This window comes from Rattus norvegicus, chromosome 15, assembly GCF_021556685.1.
Source record: "Rattus norvegicus strain SHRSP/BbbUtx chromosome 15, alternate assembly SHRSP_T2T, whole genome shotgun sequence".
In the NCBI taxonomy this organism is placed as follows: domain Eukaryota; kingdom Metazoa; phylum Chordata; class Mammalia; order Rodentia; family Muridae; genus Rattus; species Rattus norvegicus.
Genome location: NC_141548.1, coordinates 105627196 through 105646212, shown reverse-complemented (window position 1 = coordinate 105646212; position 19017 = coordinate 105627196). Strand labels below are relative to the sequence as shown.

Below are 19017 nucleotides of genomic sequence, written 5' to 3'. Positions count from 1 at the left end.
AGCTCCTCATGCTAGACCTGGAATACACAGAGCCTCAAATCGGAATCCTGCTTAGGGTGGAAGCATCTGAAAACGGTGGTGGTTCTAACTGTGATCTTTTGGTATTACCGATATATGTGATTTAAAAAAAAAGTAATAAAACCTTTCTTCATTTGTTGGATAGAACCAGATAAATACAACTCTAATGGTTCTTAGTGGAGAAATGCTGACTTCCAGACCCTCTGCCACCTGAACAACTTGGAGCTAAGCCATGAAATTTAGAAAGGCAAGCTTGTGCTCAGCCTAAGGAATAATATTCCTAATGGACTAGAGCTTAAGAGCGAAATGGGTTGTTGTGAGATGTTCAGGCCTGCGCTGACGTTATTCAAGTCAAGGCCAGGTGGCCCCCTGCTGGAAGCATCCTGGAAAGGGTTCTTTTCATCCACCCAGCGTGTGTTACCACTCCAGAGTCTGTTGGGTACTGCTGCTATTTGGTCAGTACAGTTCTCAGTTGCTCCTCCAAGCCAAGCAGGGTGCCGGCAATGTAGCTAAATGCAAGCTTGCTACCAAGGGTGATATTGGAGGTTATAGAGTGTTCAAAAGCTCTGAGAAGCTTGTTAAAAGGGCATGTGGCTTGCTACTCGCCATCCTCAGGATTCCTGACTCAAGAGGCCTGGGTAGGTTATAACTCTGCATTTTTAGCAAGATCCAAGCTCAGGCTCTGAGGTCTGAACCCTAAGGAGCATTGGTTTAGGGCAATGTCTCCCGGTTGGCATAATTCCCCTCACAAAGGTCATTTGACAGTATCTGTAACCCAGTTGCATAGAGGTGCTACTGTCTAATGAGTAGAAAGGCACCTATATTTCCTGTGACGTATAGCATTGTCTCCACAACAGAGCATGAAACAACCAAGTGTCCAATGTTGAGAAATTCTCATCTGCAGCAATAACAGAAAACCCAGTGTCTGTGATACACCAGAGAGTTTCACAGAGGGTTGTGGGTTATGATTACCCACAATTCATAGTCTCCAGCTCCTCCTAACTTAATCTGAGGGGTCATTTAGGGATGCTTACCCACAGGCAATCAGACAGGCAGGCCACTTGCTGGAGTAAAGCAAGTGAATTTGGAAGGGAGACTGCCTGGGAGGATGGGGGGGGTGTGGCTTCGCAGCTTAAGTGACATTTGACAGCTTTGTAAGAAAGGGTAGGATTTTGCCAGAGGCATGCTAGCCCAAGGGAACAGGCAAGCAAAGCAAAGTGAGAATCTGTTGAGTTGGCTACTGTGCGTGGGTTGGAATATAGACCATAGAACCTAGAGGGGTGCCAGGTGGTCACAGGAGCAAGGCCACTAATGAAAGCCGTCCTCACAAGGGTTACCCTCAGCCCGAAGGCAGAAAGTGGTGCTGCTCCCGACTTTTTGAGCTTCCAAGAGGTTCAGCTGTCTGTAGACTTCATCACCTTGACAGGTATCTCAGCCCACATCCAGGGAGCATGAGGTTGAGATCACCTCCAGTGCACTCAAGGTACCAGTGGTTATTGGCAAGACATGAAAGACTTCCATCCTGGGGCTTTGCCAGTCAGTCCTTAATAAATCACAACGCTTTTATCCAGCTAGGGTATGCATCATGCATGTGAACACACACACACACACACACACACACACACACACACACACACACACACACAGGCTTCTAAATGTTGGCTTCTGGAGTGAGCAATTTAATAAGTATCATAGTGTACTTTAAAGACTACACTGCGTGCTTGGCACATTTTATGCCAGAGTGATTTACCAGTCAATCCCCAGGACAGCTACGTGAAGGTCCATGAACCTCATCATCTGACCTGAGGGTGTTGCAGTGGTTTGCATGCAACGTTTATCAGCTGACCTCTGGTTTCCACACCATACTGGGTGATTTTCTTTTATGGTGTTGAGTGTTTGATGTGGTTTTTGTACATACGTATGGCTAAGAACTAGGGTCTGCAGTGAGGAATGTAACTTTCTCACCTGCTCTATTTTTTTTTTTTTTATTCACTCACTACTACAGTTACTTTCTTACAGATTTTTCCAGAGTGCATTTTTTTGCTCTGGTGGAATCTATAACATAGTGGCAAGCCATTCCACTCTATCTCTTCCCTCTCATTTCCTGAGTTACGTTTATTACCCCTTCTTGTAGATGAGGGAAGTAAACAGAAGAAGTAACTCGCCAGATGCTGTGTGTTAGTAATGACCAGCATAGCAGCAGTCAGATTTAAAGTCCTTGTAGTGGTACCTAGACACGCTAATAAGTGGTTCTCCTAAGAAGATGCAGTGCTTGTTCACTTAGATGAGGGCTGGGGGCTTCAAAGACCTGCCAGGAATGAGGGCTACCTGTGATAATGTCTCCTTCCAGCTGTTTGGCTTTGGCCACGAGATTGTATTTTTTTACTGACCACAGACAGCAATGGAAGTATACCTGCCTCCTCAGAAGGCAACTTGGTGATCATCAGCTGCCATGCCTGACCTCCCCGGTTTCTCGTCAATATATATTTGAGTGGTATTTTGGCTTGCTATTGATGCTAAGTCCCCATAACAGTTGTAGCCCAAACAGACTCATGGCCTCTACTTGTGCATAGTCTGGGCAAGCCATCCAGCAGTAGTCATGCACCCTCTGGTGGTAGGGTCAGAGGGAGAGGAGCAGACCCAGCCTAAGCGCTCTGGTGTATAGGACCCAGTCCTTACATCCCTGGCATAACGGATCGGAAGGTGTGCGAGCATTCTGAGCTGCTCTTCTTGGTAGCAGTGGGGACCGTTGGAGTCATTCTGCAATCGGGTGGATTGTTTGCAGTCTTGAGTTCTCAGCACCGCCCGTTAGAATGGTCCTGTAGGGGTGGGCAGGTAGGGAAGAAGGAACTTGTTTCCGTGGGGACTCTCCGGGTTGTGGCACTTTGTAAGCTTATTTACAACACTTCTCAATGCCTTGAGATGGGACACGTGTCCTTTATAGAGGGAATTGCCCAAGTACAGAAATGCTCATTGACCTCTTGGGGACCAACTCGGACTTGGTTTCAGATAGTGATTCTATGCAATGCATGTCTGGGATTTTAGTTCTTGGTGCTAGCAAGATGGAACTTATAACTTGACTTATGTGTTTGTTACTCACCAGCAGGTAACAAGGAGGGAACACACTCTTCCACCTTCTGGGTATTGCTGAGTATCTTTCTGGGAGCAGTGGCCATGCTGTGCAAAGAGCAAGGAGTCACCGTGCTGGTAAGACCTCAAACACAGATAGGGCCTGTCTTTTGTATTCATCCACTCCCTCCAAGAGGGGCACTATGGGCCATCCCACTCCCATGGCCTCCTCTGCTTCTGTGTGCCATCACCAGTCTGAGGTTTTAGCCTTGGGTCAGTGGTCTTGCCTGCCACAGTGTCAGTGTTTCAGATAGAGAATTGATGGGTTCTTCTGACTATGAGTAGTGAGTGGTGTGAATTGATCTTTGGGAAGTTCTTAGTGAGAGGGGCATGTTTCCTCCTTGTAGGGTGGTCCCTTAAGAATAGGTAAAAGAATGGTCCAGTTTCCTGGGACACTCTCACAGTTACCAGTCCTGCATACAACAAGGAAATTTGCCAGCCTCCAGAAGCCTGTCTCTTTGTCTCACCCAAAAATGAGACATGAGATACTTTGACCCAATCAACAGTGCTAGTTCAGGGCTCGTTTTTGCTTCTGTGAGTCTATAGCCTTATGCCTGCTAGGCAAGCATTGATCGCATCACTGATCTGAATCCTCAGCCCCAGGCTTCTTCAACCTTGTGCATTCACAGCCTATTTCTACCTAAGACATTTTTATACAACCCAGGGTATGTGTACTATAGGAATATAAAGATAGGCTTAAAAACCAATCACTTACTGATGGTGAGTCATAAACTTATTTTAAAGCAATCCTTTGGTGTACCATAATCTTTTACCATCTATTCAACAAAGTAAATTTTGCATCCTATGAGAGGGATGTGCATTTTTGCCTAACAAAATCCAATCCAGCAAAACACTTAATTTGATACTTAAATGTCTTTGAATGATAGTACGAAAAATTAAAAGTGTTTATCTTCCACCTTTAAACCATTATGATTCAGTGAGAGCAGAGAACTTGGTATTCAAAGAGACTGTATAACAGGTGTTCCAGGCATTGCGTGGTGCGACAGTTGTGCACGGTGTACCAGGAATGCATGCTCTGTGTTCAGAACCCAGGCTTCTGTGGAGTTGTACAGTGAACCCTTAATGCACCTAAGAGTCATGGTGTGTTTTGATTTTGATTAATTTCTGGTTATTGTGTATTCAGAAACTTAGGTTGCTAGGTTTTCACAGTGCATTATGCAGTCTCACATGGGGTTGTTACCCATAGTTTAAGAAGCCTTGACCTAGTTAGTCTAGTATTTAAAAAGGCATGTGGGAGCCAGTGAGATAGCTCAGTAGGTAAAGGTGAAGTCTGATGATCTGAGTTTGATCCTTGGGACCCACATGATTGGAAGGACAGGACTGACTAACTAGTTGACCTCTGACCTCCATACGCACACCAAGGACAACATGCTCGTCCGCCCAAATAAATTTTCTAGAAGGCTCTTTCTATTTTACAATTCTGGGAATGGAAGCCTGTTTGTATGTATAGGACATGTATGGCCCTCACTGTCTTTAAATTATGGGGAACGACATTCTGTTTGGTAAACTCTAAGTGAAACCGTGCTCATGGAGCCAATTCTCATGAGTCTGTTAATGGGAGAGAGAACCAGGCATTAAATGGCACCTCGTGTGGATGCTACTGAGCTGTGTGTTGAGTGTATTATGCTGTGTCACAGCCTCTATGACTAGTGCTAAAGCAGGCAGGTGAGGGCTCCCTAAGCAGGTAGGCACACCACTTCTAGGTCTGCTCTGAATAGAGACTGGGGTTGAATCTGAGAGACAGAGACACTTTAAAAAGCCCACTTCCCTCCTCCTCCCATAAAGCTTTTTTTGGCCTTGTATCATTATAGGAAAACTGTGAAACTAAGGATATAAGTTCCCCCACCCCCAACCCCCAAAAAAGGGAAGAAATGTGGTAGTTGACTAAAACTGGGAGAGAGGAACAGTCAGACACAACTCAAAGCAAAGATTCGTGGTTTTATTGAGTCCCGTCTGTAAGACAGAAGTCGGCAAGCTAGGATATGAAAAAGAATTCCTATGTAAAGACACTTAAGTCTAAAGCTAGAGATGGCTCAGCAATTAAACCACTTGGTTGCTGCTATGCAGACCGGGTTCAGTTCCTAGCACCTGTGTCTGGCACCTCCGAGGGACTTTCCAAGGGCACCATGCATGAGTGTGGTACATACACACACGTGTAGCCAAATACTCATGCATGTGAAACAAGTAAAAAAAAAATAATAATAATTAAGATACTCAAGATTCCTGAGTTAGTTTTTTATTCAGTAACTTTTGAAGTAGACATGGTGGCTCAAATCTATAATCCCTGTCCTCAGGAGACTGGGTTGGAATGATTGCACGTCTGGGGCTAGCCTGGTCTACAAAGCAAGTTCCTAATTAGCCTAGGCTACAGCCTGAGTTTCTGACTTCAGTTGTTTTTCTTAACTTTATCACTGTGGGTGTTTTAATAAGTGGGCTGATTCCTGTGGCAGGCCAGTACTGGGTGCATTGTAGACACAGAGCAGCATCTTCCCCTGTGGCCGGTAGAAGCCAATAAGAATCCCTCAGTTGTCTTATGATGCCTGCGGAGGTTGCTAGGCAGCTTTGTCACAGCTCTTCCAGTGAGGACCACTGCTCTGAAACCTGATACTAATATAAAGTGTGGCTTAAGGACCAGTAGCATCCCAGAGCTTGTTAACTCAGGGTCCCTGCCCCCTCCCCAGGTCTGCAGAATAGAACTACCACTTAGCCAGCTTTGCGGGTTGCTCCAGAATTTATTAACATTAGAAGCACTGAAGATTAGGTTGGATTTAAATAATCTATGATGAGCATTTTGATGCTGCCTGTAACTTGGAGAAATGAGTACCAATCTTGAATTTGCCTTCAGTCTCCCCCTCCCCAATCACTGTATTCCCCTCAGGGACAGTCCCACAGCTCCAGGCAGAGAAGTAAACAGCACGAGAAGGTAGGAACAGCAGACAAGAGAGTTCCTGCCTTCTGGAGAACAGTTCACAGTTGAGCAGAGATGGTCTTCTGTGACCCATGTATGATGGGTGTCACATTAGTGAATAAAATCAGGATTCTTTGAAATGTTTAACCCGGCAGTGGCCTGTGAATTGGATAATTAGTGACTCCTAGCATTTGTGGGAGAGAGTTAAGCAGGGGTGTCATCCTTGCTCTGAAAACCACAAATTACCACTGGCTTCTGATGTTTTCTGATCTTCTTTGCTACAGAACCCCATATTAAAAGAGCCCAGTCACACAGGGGCAGCTTTCGCCAGATACACTGTGGATGTTCAGGCTCCTTTATGCAGACTGGGCAGGGATCCCAGTAGATGACAGTGCCTACCAAAGTGACATTTACAGAAAGCCATCCACAAAGTAAAGACTAGATCCAAGGTGTAACTATACCTTGAAAAGCTGTCAAAGCAGCCTGACCGTTACCGTGGGCATAGGAGCTGTTAGTGTAGGTGGGGCCACAATTTACCTCAGGTCATTGTTGTTCAGCTAACTGGAGCAGGCAGTTCTGCATGGTGTCTGAAGAGGCTTGCTTGTACAACATGAGAATTTTATGTGCTATGTCCAGAGTTACCCTAGACAGCGGTGTCACAGCTGGCAGTAAGGGGACACAAAGAGAAGAGAGTCTAGCTTTTAAACTGAAGTTCCAGAAGAGTCTTCACTTCTCCCCACGTTCTGTACCCCACCCACCTGACCTGACCTGACCTAACCTGACCTCGGAATCTCTCTGTAGCTCACACTTGAGGATAGATTCCAGCAGTGTGTCCATCGAGCAGAAAACACCAGTGAACAATCAGGGCTCTGAGAGATCCTGGCCTCCTCCAGAGAGAGAGGGACGTCTGTCTGCACCATTCACCAGCCTCAGTCAGCCCACTGGAGTTTATTTATGTACAGGACTGGTTTGGCAGGACTGATGGCCGTCTTCTCTTGTTATGTTTAATCATTGCCCAGGTAGTATGACCTCTCTGTTTCAGTTATAGACAGGAGGTTGGAGGAAAAACAGGTTTCTGGGGACCTTTCCAGAGTTTGGCTATCCTCAGTCTTATGGTGCTCCTAAATGTAGGCCGCAGGATCATTACTGCTAGGGACTCACTAGGTTATTGGTAGTGGAGTCCCACTGTGGATTGAGTTCATCTAAACATGTGGCTGCTCTTCCTAACCTGGGAGTTTGTCCACAGTCAACTTCAAATTTCTGGTCTAGGTTAAATAATGAAAATGTGACTAATTTCTGTCAGGGCCAGGCTCTCTCCAGTCTTACTGTGAGTCTTCGATTCTTAGGGCTTGAATGCTGTGTTCGATATCCTGGTGATAGGCAGACTCGACATTCTGGTAGCTGTCCGGAAAGTCCTGCGTAAGGACAAGTCACTAGAGGTGAGTCAAATACTTTATCGGGAGCCTAGACATGAAAAATGTCAGGTAGCAGTGGATTTAAAATGCTGTTTTCCAAGTATTTTTCTGTGATTTCAATTCTAAGGTAGGCAACTTTTTAGTGCACTGTGTCAAAATGGTTGAGGTAGAATACATGGGCTTGGTATATTTACTTCATTTGCAGTGCTGGGAATTAAATCCAGGCCCTCCTACTTTTTATTTTGAACTAGTCTTACAAAGTTGCCCAGGCTGGACTTGAATTCTGCATAGCCCCCAGGCAGACTGTATGGACCAAGATGGCCACCCCCTTGTCTCAACCTCCTAAGTACTTAATGCTATGCTTAAGTTGAAAACCTTCAACAGCAGGAACTTTGTGGTGTCCTTTCAGAGCACCGGCATGCTCAAGAATGGAGGCCTCCTCTTCCGAATGGCCCTGCTCACCATTGGAGGCTCCACTATGCTTTATATACGCTGGAAAATCATGGGAACAGGCCCACCGGCATTTACTGAGGTGGACAACCCAGCATCCTTTGCTGACAGTGTGTTGGTTAGGGTAAGTATTGAGCCTGGATTTCTTTTCAGTTATCTTCTTTACCCAACTATAGATTAGCAGTTCTCAACCTTTGAGTCATGATCCTCTTTGGGGTCAAATGACACTTTCATAGGGGTGTTGTCTTAGTTAGGGTCTTATTGCTATAAACGGACACCATGACCAATGTAAGTTTTATAAAGGACAACATTTATTGGGGCAGGCTTACAGGTTTAGAGGTTCAGTCCATTATCATCAAGGCAGGAGCATGGCAGCATCCAGGAAGGCATGGTGCAGGAGGAGCTTAGAGTTCTACATCTTCACCTGAAGGAAGCCAGGAACAGACTGAGCATCCCCAGGCAGCTAGGAGGACGGTCTCCAAGTCCACCCCACAGTGACACACTTCCTCCAACAAGGCCACACCTTCTAATAGTGCCACTCCCTGGGCCAAACCATATGCAAACCATCACAGGTATCTATCCTAAGACAGTTGGGAAACATATTTGCATTTCGATTCATAACTAGCAAAAGTACAGTTATGAAGTAGCAATGAATTATTTTATTCATTTTATGGATGGGGTTTACCACAACCCGAGGGAACTGTATTAAAGGGTTATAGCATTAGGAAGGCTGAGATCCACCCCATCTTCTCCATTTTCATCCTCACCACCACCACCACCACCACATCCACAAGTCCCTAATAAGTAGATACATCCATGTTTCGCTGTTGTCAAGGTTCCTCTATAATAAAGCCAACTTTTTATTATGCTGATAGGAAGGGTGTGGGTTGGTTTTTCATGTAGTTATTTCTTGGTGTCCATGGGAAATTAGTTCCAGGAGTCCTCCAACCCCAATCCTAAAATCCCGGGGTGTTGGAGTCCCGCTGATAAGCCAAGAGTGTTTATGTTTAACCTGTTCACATCTCCCCTATGCTCAAAGCTGTCTCCAGCCTCACGCTGCACGGAACACAGCGCCTGTTCTTTGTTGTGTGATTAAGGGAGGCGCTCACCCCTCAGCAAGTTCAAGCTTTGGGTGTTGGAACTTTCTGGAATTTTTCTTTTACAAATATTTTCAGTATATGGTTAAATTCTAGGTTTGTTGAATCTGTGGATTCAGGCCCACAGAGAGAGGCCCAACATAATTCCTTTCATGAAAAGAAGGAAAAGAGGCCCCCTTTATTATGACGTCTATTTTACTGGCGTGCTCTCTGACCCCATTTTGGTTGCTGCTGGGGGCCATGATGTCACTGGATTAAGACTAGTGTAGTAGCACAATGCAGTCATCAGAGTTTTGTTTTCTAAGGATAAGGATCTCAAGCCGCAGATCCTTAGCCGTGCACTTTACAGAGAGAATCGAGAGGATACTCAGAGCTGAGCTCCATTTTAAAGCATTAGGTGCACTGGGCCCTTCACTGACCATATCAGAGGCATTGAGTAATCCTATATAAATGAACCATATCCTGGCCAGAAATATAACCAACACCTGCATTGACTGGCCCACTGGCTTGGCTGTATCTTTAATGTACTAAAATCTGGATGCATTTAATAAATTACAGATTACAGCCCTATGCTCAGAATACAAATAGGCAGTATTTTATTTTTACACAACCGCTTCCTGGAACAGAAGCTGATGAATGCCTGGGAAGTGAAGTTAGGATATGTGTGTTCTTTCAAGTTCAGCATCAAGTAAGTGTTTGTTTTTCTTTTGACTGACAGGCCATAAACTATAATTACTACTATTCATTGAATGCCTGGCTGCTGCTGTGTCCCTGGTGGCTGTGTTTTGATTGGTCAATGGGCTGCATCCCCCTCATTAAGTCAGTTGGTGACTGGAGGGTAATTGCTCTAGCAGCACTTTGGCTCTGCCTAATTGGCCTAATATTCCAAGCCCTGTGCTCTGAGGATAGCTGCAAGAGAAGGTAAGAGGCAGCATGGAGCTTTAACTTCCACTCAGAAGCATTTTGCTAAATTCAGTGCCTAAGGATATTTATTCTGAATTTATGGCAGCAACAAGGTGGGAATCAAGGTGGAGGGGAGGGAAGTTGGAGTAGCAGTAGGCATGGCTACCATGGGCCACTCCCACCCTCCTAAGTAGCACTTGGGGGCCTCACTGTAGGAGGTAAAATGTAATTTATGGTCAGAACAGGGAGTATAATTGACAAGTGTTGGGCCCATTATTTCACAGCTCCCCTTCAAAGAAGCCTTTGCAGATTCTATGCTGGTCCATTCTATTGTCCTGTTTAAAATATATTGCTGCCCCAAAGACATACTACACTTTTTCAACAGATAAAAAGATCCTTTGCAAAGGGTTATTGAGAAAATAATTGGAGAAAACAAACATGTTCTAGGAAAATGAAAACTGCTCAAGACGGTTTCCACAAAGCCTAAGTGCGGGTGATGTTAAGTAAATAATTTCTCAAAATGAATGAATGCTTTCTTTTGCTTACCCCTGTGCTTAAATTATGTTTCTAAAGAGTAACAAACTTCAGTCCTAATCAGTTCATTTACATATGCGAAATAGAATTTAAAACAAAATTATTGTGACGCAGCGGGCCCCAGAAGGAACCACCAAATGTGACCTCACTGCTTCATTTACACCATGACATCATTAGAGAGTTAGAGAGGTTGATGCTCCACATGAGTTTCACCACAAAGTGTGTCTGTGCTTAACTGGTTGAGACATAGTAACAAAAGATAGTTTCCTTTAAACTTACAAAGTATCGTCCCTATTAGACAAGTGGGGGGGGGGGGGTCCATTAAAAACCACGTGGAGTTGTTTGGGAAGAGTGTTCACCAGTCAAGGAACACGTTGAATGTAATCTTTTGACTTTACTGAGGCAAACATGGTTTGGATGGTTTTCCTATGTGCTGGCTGCTAAGTACTTTGCTGTGCACTGCCAGCTAATTCCCGTCTACTGACGACTTCATCTGTGCTAAATATCTCTTCTAAGTCAATGCAAGAAACAAAGATCATTCTTTATTGTTATGTCAAGTAAGGTGCTTTTCTTGAGAAGTCTCTAAAGAGCCAACTATGTAAATACTTTTCGTCTTCCAGAATCCTCACTCTGGGTTTGGGATTTCTCGTGATCCCCTTTCTTCCTGCAAGCAACTTGTTTTTCCGAGTGGGCTTTGTGGTCGCAGAGCGTGTCCTCTACCTCCCAAGCGCTGGGTACTGCATGCTGCTGACCTTTGGATTTGGAACTCTAAGCAGACACACTAAGAAAAAGGTACCATAGGGCCGGGGCAATGATTCAGTGGGTAAAGCTGTGCAAGTGGACTGAGTTCAAACCTCAGCACCGAGGTAAACCGCCTGGCACGGCTTTGCATGCATATAACCCCCAAGCTTGAGAGCTACAAGCTGAGAACCTGGAAACTCACTGTCCTGCCAGCCTGGCAGAGATAACCAGTGCCAGCCTCAAGAAGTAAGGTCTACAGTGAGGATGGAGGACACGTGCCATCCTCCTGTGGCCTCTACATGGGCACAAGTGGGTGCTTACATCTGTGCACTCATGGGCATGCACCACACATAGGTACACACCAAAAAGAAAAACCCAGAATGCTACCTCAGAGAACCATAAGCACCACGTGTGGCACACTAATGACCTCTGCCAACTCTATTCAGAAACCGGTCGCCGCCATCATCCTGGGCATCCTTCTCATCAATGCACTGAGATGTGTGATTCGCAGTGGCGAGTGGCGGAGTGAAGACCGGCTCTTTCGAAGCGCCCTGTCTGTGTGTCCCCTCAATGCTAAGGTACCTCGCCCTCTAGATTCACTTCACTGGATAAGAACATGCGATCGTGGATCAGTAACCAGTGTTAAGATCATTATTAAGTACTTGGGGGAGGGGTATTTTTTTTCCCAATGAGTTAGTTGATTCTTACACTTAGCTAAAAGAAATTATTAAATTAAAAAAGTGATCATTAAAACCAAACAGTATCATCAGATTGATTTAATCTGTGCCATCCTCCAGTTGCTAGTGACACTCCACTTTGAAGACACTGGGAGTTAGGGATGATTCATCTCCAGGCTGGGGATAGGTAGAGCTTCCACCGTAATCCTTTGGAGCATACCTTTCAGAATCTATGATCTGGTGATAGAAGGAACTGACCTCATCCAGGCTATAATGTGAAGGTGGGAACACCTATGGATAGACTTGGGGATTAGAAGTTGAATGCCACACAGAAGTGTACACGTACAGCACCCTGAGTTCTGTGCTTGGTGATGCCTCTTACAGATTAGATACGGACGGGTGTATGTGCTTTAAAACTGGCGGTGGTTTTGTTGGAGAGATCTAGTAGGGATTTATCTCACTTGTACTTTTGGTTAAATCTAAGCTTCCCACTTACCACCTATGCAAACTCCCAGTGTTCTTTTTTGTAAGAAATAGTGCCTGCCTGCTAGGCTTCTTGACCATAACACGGCGGTCAGCACATAGTAGGTGCTTGGGAGATGCGAACATATTAGGTTTCTGTGTTTATTTGGCTTCACCAAACAGTCAGAAGAGGATTCCATTTGCTTAGGTTGGGCTAAGACATGAGGGTAGAAGTCTCCGGTTATCAATTATTGATACTCCAGTCTTGGCACAGCTGGTTGGAACGGCATAGAGCGTGTGAATAGAAAGGATCCTTCTGGAGGGAAAGAGCTTTCCGAGGTGTTCTACATTCCATATTTAAGGAAAGCAACGTCAGAGCTGTATAAATAAAACTAACAAGCACATCCCATCTCACTGCGACCCCAGAGTGAAGACAAGTCTGTACAAGCTGTGACCACGTGTCTGTCCTGCTGTGTTCGTATTCATACTTTTTGGTCGAAACATTTCATTCATGTTTTACAGTTAAGATGCCTTAGGAAAAGTGATTTGATTTGCTTCAAGCTTTTATCTTGGTTTTGCTGACCAATCACTACCGCCTTTGTAAATTAACTGTAGGAGCAGTGACATTTCACACGTAAGATTTCCCTTTATATTTACTTTCCTGTCTGGACAGCACTAATTGCCCTCCCTATTTATACAGTTCTGCACCATGAGGAACTCCAGGCGCTACCCAAGGTGTTATAATTAATCCTGTTATCCATCTGCTAAGGACTTAGCTTTCTTTATTTTTACCAGACGGGAGAAACTGAGGCATAGGAAGGGGAAGCTGGTACTATTTAGGTTAGTAATTTGGGTGGCTTGGTAGAGATCCAACATGGTGTTTTGCGTGGAGTATACTTGCTGTCTTAGCCTGAAAAATCTTCTCAGCATGTGAATTCAGCCCTAGTAGATAGAAAAGTGTGGTACACGCATGGGCATCACTAGATCATGAGCATGTTTCTCTTTTTAACTCGGGGTGCAAGTAAAGGCTTCAAGTGCCGTGATAATCATTCTTTCTCCAGAGCTCTTCCCAATTATACCGTTTAATGTGAGCATGATAGTTTCTGTTTGTCTTAAATATTTCTCTATACACTGAAATATCCAATTGTCTTCCTCCTTTTTCTCAAAAAGTTGTGTTGATCTCAGTTCCTCCCTTTGAAAACCACCACGTTCTTTAGACCCCTCTCCTTGGAATTTGTTTTCTGCTCTGGTCTCCACTCAGTAGCCTCTGAATATTACAGTTGGCATCTGGCTATTGTTCAGACCCAGATATATAAACTGAGAATCTCTTTTCCTTCTTTTCTTTCTTTCTTTTTTTTTTCTTCTTTTTTTTTTTGGAAAGATTGAGGTTGAGGTATCAGTGTAGGTAGTGCTGATCCTTGGCCTACATTGGAATTACCCACAGTGCCTTGCATGTGGTAAGTGCCTAATATTAGTTATTGAATTGGACCAAATGGAAATTGTGTTCATCAAGCCTGCTGTGTGAGAGATTCCAAGTACTGAATTTATTGGCAGTTATTTTAGATTTTAAGGCTTAGACATATGTTATATTTAATGCCAACCCCATGATACAGTTCTAAGTTAACAAAGACATGCTCATATAGCACTTCAAGGTATCCCCTGAAGGATGAACATGAATCTTCATGTGTTTAAACACTGTAGGTTCAGTACTCTTCAACTTCGGCAGAATATTCGGGACTTTTAATGGTATTAAAAGTGCCTTTCATCATGGGTACTTGTACTTGTTTCCTACGTGTTTGTCACTTGGTAGCAGTGGCTGTTTTAATCTGGCTTCATTGTCCTAGCCTGTGATGTACAAAGGCTGGAGGGAAAGTTGGGTAAACGGGCTCTTTCTGACTTACAAACCATAGAATAAAGATCCCCCATTCTCTAACCGCTACTAGAAGCAGCTTGTTTTCTGAATCATTCAGCCCAACCTAGGCAGCTGTTTTCTTTTCACAGAATTCTCTGTCCTACCCGTAGAGAGACAGAGTCTTCCTAATTTTGGAATGCCTTCTAAGCCTGAATCGTATTTCTAACTCATTCCATTTAAATAACTGCCGTCCGGCTTCTCACAGTGGTCTGTCCTCTCCCTGGACCCTGGCCATGCGGCAGAGGGCAGCTGAACGCTGGCATCCTGAGTTATCTGGCAGAACCCTGGCCATGCTGCAGAGGGCAGCTGAACTCTCTCTAGTTTACAAAGAGAACAAAATTACCCCAAACAAAGGAAAACAGCAGGAGCCCATGGGCTGAAGAGGCCAGGGTCCATACACACAGACATCTGAGTAGAAGCTGTATCTGTGCTCTGGGGACCTGGACAACATCCTCCTGTATGGTTCCCTCTGGCTTTTCATTCTTTGGTGCATGGAATGGTATGATCTTCACAAATACTGCAGGCTGCTCTGGCAATAGTATCTACCAAACCACTTCCAAGCTGTGTGCAAATGAATGCATAGTATTATGGTCCAGGAAGTTTCTGTACCACTGTGCACACGCACACACACACACAACACACACACACACTACACACACATAACACACACATTTATACACATATATATACCATACACACACACACAACACACACACTACACATACACACACTACACACACACCACACACATACATACACAACACACACAACACACACACATACACACACATATATACACCACACACACGTGTGCGCACGCACACACACACACACACACACTGTCTGTCCGTCTTCTCACTGTGTCCTTGTATTGTCATTCCTGCCTACAGTCTTCATTTCTGTCTGATTTTAGTCAGATTGGATGGGATCCCTGTGTGACCTCACTTCTGAAGAAAGATCTGTGATATCCCATTCCGGGATTACTTCTGGCATTTATGATTACTCATGGTTCTGGGAAGAACTTTTGATCATCAATAGAGACCTCTGATGACCTTTTTCAAGGCCATGGCTTTCTGCTTTTCTGATCTTAGTCCAGGTCCCTGCTGCTGTTGCTTTCTCCTCCTTTCTCCTCCTTCCTCTTTTTTTCTTCCTCATTCTCTTTCTTCTCCTTCTCTTCTCCCTCCTCTTTCTCCTTCTATTTTAATGGTGTTTTTGAGATAGGGTCTCAAGTAGCCCTGACTGGTTTTGAACTTTGTATGAGGCCAAAGATGGCCTTAATCTGATCCTTCTGCCTCTACTCGCCAAGTGCCAGGACCACATGCATGTACTATCACACCTGACATTTCTCATAATATATTCTGAGCCCATGTGTAACTGAGAGGCTCTGCATCAGCCTCCAAGGTGTCCTCACTCTAAGGTGTTCAAAAATTCCTCATTGATTTGCAACCTTGAGTCCTGTTTCTTTCATTGTCTTTACAAATGGTCTGTTTACTCATAACATGTTCTCTTTCATTCTTAGTAGACACAGGACTCCCATCATGTAAGTTAACCTTTTTAAGACCAACAAGATGGGTCAGTATGTAAAGGCATTTCCTGCCAGGACTCAACTGAGGCTCGATGAAGGCATAGGATATAGCTTCATAAGGAGAGAGACTTGCCTTGGCACATTCTTGTAGTAAACCAGCAGCAGCCTTCTCTGAAGATCATGCCAGGACACACAACCTACTCTACCATCTTGTCGATCGATGTATTCTGAGTTCTCACCCTAAACCTCGCTCCTAAACCATGAGTGAAATACTGTACTAAAAATGGAGGCTGGAGAGATGGCTCAGCAATTAAGAGCATTGACTACTGTTTCAGAGGATCTGGGTTCAATTCCCAGCACCCATATGGCAGCTTACAACTGCTTATGACCTCTCTGACTTGTGGATCATTCTCACAACTTCTTATGTAGGCCTGTAAGCCTTCCACCCTCCCCCAAGTAGGGCTTTATAATTCTGGTCAGTGATGTATTTATATTTTAGTTCCTTCCCCTCTGTCTTCAGTTAGAAGATTCGATAGACGACCGACTTTGAACAGAGAAGTCTATGTGCTGATGGCCAAATTGTCACCTGTGTTTTCAGGTTCACTACAACATTGGCAAAAACCTGGCTGATCAAGGCAACCAAACAGCAGCCATCAAATATTACCGGGAAGCAGTCAGGTATGCATGTGTATGCTTGGACCTTCACTTTCTGAAATGCCTCTCTGTCTTGGCTGATTGCTAAGTGTTAGCTGAAAGCACTTGAACAGTAGCAGACTGTGTGACTTTTCTCTCCATTTCCAGACTAAATCCCAAGTATGTTCATGCCATGAATAACCTTGGGAATATCTTAAAGGAAAGGAATGAGCTCCAGGAAGCTGAAGAGCTGCTGTCATTGGCTGTCCAAATACAGTAAGCATCTTCTTTTCTTAACATTCTGCCAGGAACAAAGAGTGAAATCTCTGAGTTTGGGCAGTCATCTAATCCCCTCGTTTTCTTGTTTTTCTTTTGTAAAAAAAATGTTTTTCCAGGCCAGACTTTGCAGCCGCATGGATGAATTTGGGCATAGTTCAGAACAGCCTGAAACGGTTTGAGGAGGCAGAGCAAAGCTACCGCACAGCAATTAAGCACAGGCGGAAATACCCAGACTGCTACTACAACCTCGGGCGGCTGGTAAGGGTGGGCGGTCCCAGTTTCCCATCACCTAAACCAGAATGACCTTCTTAAACCCATCCAGCACTCACCACGTTATAAAGTCCTCTATATGTGTTTATCTCATTTGGAAGTCGTATTTGTTTTCCTTGTGTACACTGCTGATGTTCTCATTAATGAGCCATCCAAACTGAATGACTCCAGTTTTACATAACCACCAAGGCAGTAGATGAAATGAAATTCTGTACATCCCCTTCTGCCCTGGAAAACATGCTCCAAGGATCTGCTTCCTGACAAACATTGTTTTTTGTTTTTAAAACATGAATTCAATGGAAACTAAGATTCAAAAACAAACCTGTAACTGATTTTCTGAGATTCCTTGTTTTCTTTCCCCCAAGGGAGCAGATCTCTTCCTTTGCAAGGGGACATCCTCCCCAAAAGGACAGCTTCGGGAGTTAGAGTGTTTATCTGATAGGGCCTTACTGAATGGACTTAATGGGTATAGAAACTAAGGTGTTTGAATTGTTCTGTATTACTGATTCTTGACCAAATGTTTAAGGTGATCTGATTGCTCTTAATTATCCTGACAAAGAAAATAATGAAGCACAAACAGCATAATTCTTTCAATAGGAGTCAATAGATTGACTGGTGAAGTTGATAAGGGCAATACTTTTGATCTGTCTGAGCCAAAGTGGACTGTGCACACAGGGATGGGACATTTAAAGAGTGTGTAGCTACACAAGTAGGTAGCACCCACAGGTTAAAAAAAAAAATGTTTCTTATCCTCATTTGAAATACCTGAAGCATCTTTGTTTTGTGCATTCTTTGTGTAAACAAAACTAGTAGTTCCCCCACATTAGCTATTCATCCAAATAACCACTTCATCTCCTATTCGATAATTCAGAAGTTCCATACAGCATTTGTGTTTTTATAAAAAAATTTAAAAAAAAAAATGACAAATGTCCCCCAGCATGGCCCTACCTCTGGTAATCATCCCTATATAGACTTGACCCAAAGACCATGTCAAAGCAGAAGGGAAACCAAGAAAACATTGGGTGTTTGTAGTATTTAAATAGAAAGAATGGGCTTCCATTTTTTACTCTGGCATGAATAACTTCGGCCTTTAGCATGCTTGTTTCTGGAATTATGAGCCATGATTTTGTTGACTGCGCAGGTAGAATGAGAAGAGAAACAAAATGGCCAGGCACTTGGTGGCAAAGAGGAAGACTGGCTTTCTAATGTTGGACAAGTCACTTTAAGTGGGCAGACAGTGCTTATATTGTAAGTTTTAGAATGAAGTAGGTTTCATGTTCTTATTTAAAAAAACACAAACCTTGTTTTAGTTGTGATAGACATATGATAGGAAGACACCATCTCTAGGAATCTACTCCAGTGTCAAAAACAGGTGTCACTTCCTGCAGGGCACAGTAGAGCCATGACATCAACACCACTGAACCCAGGGAGCAGAGGTTTGAACAAAGGACAAAAGCTTGAGATTCCCTTGTCTCTATCAGCTGTCCGTAGGTCGGCTGGGCCCTGGGTGCTTTTACATTCCAAAATGCATAGTTTATGTCTGTTTCATACTAATGTGCTGAAGCAGGTCTCTCCCAGAAACCGAAAACTAAGTACCAAAGCTCTTCTACGGGTAGGCTGGGGTTGGGGACACTTGAAAACCCCATGACAGTGTGAGTAGAGACTGAAAACCTCAGTCACATACAAAGCAGGATGAGTCCTCAAAGGGAGGATGTGCTGGCTTGAAGGAGCAAAGGTGTGAACCTAAATCTATGCATGGAGGTAGAGTGACTACCTCTGTTTGATGAGCCAGTTAAACTAGCAGTTAAATGGCATTAGGCCGGTCCCTGGGAAGTCTTTGGTGTTTCCCCTTTTCTAGAGGTAGCTCCTTTCAGGTCACTGCCTGACAAGCAAGTGGCCCACCTGCAGCTTCCACATTAAAGGTCAGTTCTACAGACATCGAGATCTTCCTCACAGCTCATTGCCCGTCACTGCTCTTGCTTGGGATTTTGAAAACAGAATCTATGCTAAATGAACCCAATAGGAAGGAGTAGCTTCCAAAGA

The 19017-nt window shown here is 44.2% G+C and overlaps 1 protein-coding gene across 7 annotated transcripts in view; it reads left to right on the top strand.

Annotated features, from left to right (window-relative positions):
- Tmtc4 (transmembrane O-mannosyltransferase targeting cadherins 4) overlaps positions 1 to 19017 on the top strand; it is a 56137-nt gene that overhangs the window by 26752 nt on the left and 10368 nt on the right. For 4 of the 7 annotated variants that reach the window (XM_087585464.1, XM_087585466.1, XM_087585461.1 and 1 more), the window contains exons 6-14: positions 3122 to 3225; positions 7423 to 7515; positions 7901 to 8065; positions 9757 to 9959; positions 11096 to 11267; positions 11663 to 11794; positions 16391 to 16470; positions 16594 to 16701; positions 16821 to 16962. In XM_087585464.1, the coding sequence (XP_087441590.1) occupies positions 3122 to 3225; positions 7423 to 7515; positions 7901 to 8065; positions 9757 to 9959; positions 11096 to 11267; positions 11663 to 11794; positions 16391 to 16470; positions 16594 to 16701; positions 16821 to 16962 (1199 nt within the window). The remainder of the gene's footprint in view (positions 1 to 3121; positions 3226 to 7422; positions 7516 to 7900; positions 8066 to 9756; positions 9960 to 11095; positions 11268 to 11662; positions 11795 to 16390; positions 16471 to 16593; positions 16702 to 16820; positions 16963 to 19017) is intronic. The other 3 variants (XM_087585467.1, XM_087585463.1, XM_087585462.1) reach the window with 1 other exon arrangement.